We start from the raw sequence: 5000 nt of genomic DNA on the forward strand, positions 1-5000 counted from the left end.
TTAAGGCACAACAATGGATATATTAGATGTTACACGAACACAGGTGACCCGTCTCTCTCTGCCTCTTTTTCTGGACTACGTGACTGATTTCTTGGTTCTTTCCTGGCCTATGCAATAAAAACATTACATTTCTCGCGTTCTGTGATTTCGTTAATATTAATGGTATACAATTATCAATTAACTAGAGAAGATTTAATTATGCTATTAGTGACTGAGGACGGTAATTGTTACTATATTGACATTATTACTGAGTCTAAGCATATATCGTAACAATCTTTTAACATTTCTTACTTATTAGTGATTTATTAATGGAAAGATCTAGTCCCTGTGGCTTCTTTTCATTTGTATTGCTAGCTAACGAGCGGGTGATGGCTGTTATTGTTGTTATTTAAGACGTGCTTGTGTTCGACTTGTTTGCTGGCGAGAAAACTGTGAACTACCTATATTTAAGGACGCTCTTACACACGCCACTCGTTTAAATAGTTATATGGGCTAACTAGGGAAAGATTATTGCTATTCTCATTATTTATTTTTACTTAATCTTACTTATTTTGTATGCGACGATCACCTGAAGCTCGTGTGTTCATTATCTGTGCATTAATTTACTTGTGCCACTTAAAAAGGAAGAACTTTTGATGTGTTTTCCTATTAATAGATTTTGTGGATAACTGTGTGTGTGTGTGTGTTCCTTTATATTTGACGTATAGGGAAATTGCCAGCTGGGACACACACACACACACACACACACACACACTTCTTCTTCCTCTCTCGCAATCCAATCAGTACAGTTTCTCTCTCTCTCTCTCTCCAAAAGCATAGGAAGTCATAGTGAACTTATATACCAGGCGCACATACACATGGAATCTCTCTCTCTCTCTCTCTCTCTCTCTCTCTCTCTCTCTCTCTCTCTCTCTCTCTCACAACTTAAGTAGTCACAATGAAACAACTTGTATATAACATAAAAAATTTATATTTCAATAATTTTACTGTTATCACATGACACTAAAGATTTTACAAGACTATCTCGCTTCTTTTTTATTTATTTTTTTAAATCGTATTCTGAGGAGCCCGAGGTGAGTGGAGAAAATCTTTTACTTTTTGTATTTTTGTTTATATATGTACATTATTCTTCTTTTTATATATACAAAGGTTCTCCCAACACGTCACAGAAAAACGCCCCACAACGCAACAGAACGCGGCCGTGATGGTGTAGCTGTGTGTGTGTGTGTGTGTGTGTGTGTGTGTGTGTGTAAGGGGATGGATGGGGTGAGGGAAACAGACGTAGTGTCAGTATATGAATGGCAAAAAAATGGCAGCGAACACAATGACAATAAAATAAATAAAAAAAAATAAGATAAAATCATTAAAAACTAAGAAGGCAAAATGGTACAAAAACAATAAATAATGATAATAATAATGGTAATAATAATAAAAAACACTTCACCGGTTTTCTTTCTGTAATATTTCTATGGCGCCATCCGTGACAGCCCGGCTCTAAGTTTTCATCACTCAGTTAAACCGTTTCTCTCACTCAATGCCTTTCTCTCTTTACCTACAACACCGAGAGCCTTGGAGGGTAAGGGGGCGGCGTCCTACTCTCACGCCCTTCCGACACACTGACACTTAGCACGTGGGCGCCTCTCCAGTCTCCAAAATAAAAGCGCAACACTACACGAGTCTGTCCCTGATGTTCCTCAAGGCGGCACACTTCAACACTCCTGTTCAGATATCCACTCCGCTGCCACTCTAGTAACGCGTGGCCAGACCGGGAAGGGCGGGGAGAGTGCGTGGAGTTGATTACCCATAGAACTTGTCCATAAAATTAATGAGTTTGGGTGTAGGAGTGAGAGAAAGTACTACTAATAAAATAATAATAGTAAATGGGAAATATATATTATAAAAAGTGTCATTATTTAGGGACATTCGAAAGACATGGTTGAGTGATGGCATGGTGGTGGTGGTGGTGGTGGCGGCGGCGGTGGCGGTGGCGGCGTTCCTTCGCAATTTGTGACACGACGTGCTTCGAGGGGTTAAAATAAATAAATAAGGGAATTTTCCTCCGCACACACACGAGCGAGGCGGACGATGATGATGAGTGCGAACGAAAATCTTGGAGAAAAACATTAAAAAAGAAAAAAAAAAGAACAAATCTGTACAAAAGTAATAAAAAGAATAAAAAATGCGAATACATTAATTTGTACATTCCTCCTATTTACAATGGTACAAAAAGATATAAAAAAAGGGCGGGCCTCCCTCCTCCTCCTGAGTGGCGCGGAGGGCGAACCAAAGCATCTTCCTTCCTTCCTCGCCAAACATATTGAATGAAACGGACAGACAGACAGACAGACAGACAGACAGACAGACAGACGGACACACAGACAGACGAACAGTGCTCGGTAAAACTGGTTTGTTTGTTTGTTTGTTTGTTGCTGTGATGAACAAGATGCAAGTGATGAACAGCCCACGAGGGGGAGGCGCCCCCGACCCGCCCGCCCGCCCCTACCGACACTATCTACATTTGTACATGGTTACGGCTCTCTCTCTCTCTCTCTCTCTCTCTCTCTCTCTCTCTCTCTCTCTCTCTCTCTCTCTCTCTCTCTCGCTCTCTCTCTCTAGTAGTAGTAACTAGTACATAACTATTACTTAACGTGTAGTCCTTAGCGTAGTGGTATTAGTGGCACTAGTACTAGAGGGACGCAGCTTTTATCATCTGCAGTCGGAGCCTTCCTTGAAGGGGTACAGCGGGTGGCGCAGCCCCGCCACGCCCGTCACGTCCAGCAGCGGCGGCGGCGGCCCCGTCTGGGTAGGCAGCGGCGGCGGCGGCGGTCCACCAGCGCCACGAACCACCGCCGCCGCCGCCGCCGCCGCCGCCGTCAGCCGCTGTAGTACATCCTCCTGCTGCTCGTGGTCAGGGTGCACGGGCGGAGGCCCCAGCCCCCCCAGGCCGTACTCCAGGGGGCCCAGGCCGAGCGGCTCGTGCCCCAGGGAGGGGGGAGGTGCAGAGGGGGCAGGCGGTAGCGCGCCGCTGTACTGGTATACCTGGGGGGGCGGGGAAGGGGGCGGGGCGCCACAGGGAGGTATCCTGCTGTCAGGTGGCGGAACCCGCGGCTCTGGCACTCTCTGCGGCGGCGTGCGGCGCTCCTCAGAAGTCGGCGCGAGCCCCAAGCGCGACGAGGGCCGCGGCGGAGTGGTGGTGGGTGCAGTGGTGGTGTTGGCGGCGGTAGTGGTGGTGGTGGTCTGGAGGGGCGCAGGGGCGGTTTTGGGGACGTCAGGAGAACGCAGTGTGTCCTGGGGCAGGTCCGGGGGGTGCGGCGGCGCGGGGGGACCGGGACCCTGGTCCAGCACGCCGGGGGGCGGTCGCCGGTGGGAGTTGGACGCCACGTAGCCGTCGGGGCGTCGCGACAGCTTGAGACGCAGAGGAACCTTGGGCATCGGGCAGTCACCCCCGCCGCCGCCACCGCCGCCGCCACTGCTGCCGCCGCCGCTGCCGCTGCTGCTGTCCCGCGCCGCCTCGGGCTCCGCCTTGGGCTCAGCCTTGGGTAGCGGCAACTTGATCTTGAGTGGGGGCGGCAAAGGACTGGGCTCGTCCTCCACCTTTGCCAGGCGCCCTGCGGCCGCAGCAGGCGCCGCGGCCGCGGCGGCAGCAGTGCTGTTGTTGTTGTTGTTGGTGGTGGTGGCGGCGGCGGCGGCGGCGGCGGAGGGGGCGGCGGGGGCGTCACTCTTGCTCTTAAACCTGCGGATGACGAGCTTGGAGGGGTTGGTGCTGTCCCCGGCGATCACCACCGCGTGTCGGTCCTCCTGCTCCGAGCCCGACCCGCCACCGCCACCGCCGCCGCCGCCGCCGCCGCCGCCGCCCAGCACCCGCCGCTTCTTGGCGCGCCGCTCCCGTTCTGCGGCAGTCTTGCGGCCAGGCTTATCGAAGTCCGCCATGACCTGCTCCCGGAACTTGAGGTTGTCAGTCTTGATCTTGTCCATCGGGTTGTCCTCCGCCAGCCGCTTCTTGGGCGGCCGGTGATGGTGGTGGTGGTGGTGATGGTGGTGGTGGTGGTGGTGGCGGTGGGCGGCAGACGTGGTGGGGTCGGCGTCAGAGGCAGGCTCTGCGGGCACCGTGGTCACTTCGGTCTTGTTCTTCCCCAGGCTGATCCTCAGCTTGGGCGGCTTGGCGACATTGGCAGTGTTGGCGGCGGCGGCGGCGACAGCAACAGCGTTGGCGGCGTTGACGGCAGCAGCTACGTCCTCTGCTGGGCCGCCCTTGCCTGAGGCGTCCTTAGCGCTCCGCGGCCTCTTCCTGCTGGGGTCTCCATTCTCGCCGCTCTCAGAATTCCGCTTGCCGCCGCCGCCGCCGCCACCACTGCCGCCGCCGCCGCCACTGCCGCCGCCGTCCTCTTTGATGGCCCATATCTTAAGGTGGCGCAGCTCCCGCGAGGGCCGCTTGCGCCGCCCGCCTTGCTCCTCCTGCGTGTACATCTTGTAGTCCTCGCGCGTGGGAATGGAGGTCATGGAGGCCACAGCCTTGGGGATGGTGATGCCGGACCGCACGTGCGGCGCGGGACTCGGAGCGCTGTGGGGGGCGCCGCCCGCCTCCCCGTGGTGCTCGGCGGGGGGCAGCTGGTCCTGGCAGCAGTACTGGCGGATCAGTTCCTTCTTCCTCATGCGCCGCAGCGTGGAGGTGGTGGAGGAGGCGGGAGGCGGCGGCGCCGCCACGCTGCTGCTGGAGTACGAGTTGGCGTACGGGCCCTTGATCTTCAACTTGAGCTGGTTGGTGCCCTCGTCCACGCCGAGCTGGGCCGAGGGCACGGAGGCCTTGGCGGGGTCTTCGCCCCCTGCACCACGTGCCCCCGACACGCCTGTCTCCACCTGCGCCCCGTCGCGCACGTCGGCCAGGCCAGAGAGCGCCAGCTTGTCATCAGCCAAGCCCGAGGCGTAGGGCAGCATCTGCGGCGCCTCGGCCGGCCCGTCAGGGGGCGCCTGAGGCCGCTGCGGCGAGGGTGAGTGTGCGT

At 55.1% G+C, this 5000-nt stretch overlaps 1 protein-coding gene across 1 annotated transcript in view; it reads right to left on the reverse strand.

Annotated features, from left to right (window-relative positions):
- The window catches only part of LOC135113015 (uncharacterized), a 24115-nt gene that overhangs the window by 41 nt on the left and 19074 nt on the right, over positions 1 to 5000 (reverse strand). The window contains exon 11 of the mRNA XM_064027936.1: positions 1 to 5000. This exon is cut by the window's left edge and continues 41 nt beyond it; it is cut by the window's right edge and continues 6139 nt beyond it. Within this exon, the coding sequence (XP_063884006.1) occupies positions 2707 to 5000 (2294 nt within the window). The 3' untranslated portion in view covers positions 1 to 2706.

Source organism: Scylla paramamosain, chromosome 25 (genome assembly GCF_035594125.1).
Source record: "Scylla paramamosain isolate STU-SP2022 chromosome 25, ASM3559412v1, whole genome shotgun sequence".
Classification (NCBI taxonomy): domain Eukaryota; kingdom Metazoa; phylum Arthropoda; class Malacostraca; order Decapoda; family Portunidae; genus Scylla; species Scylla paramamosain.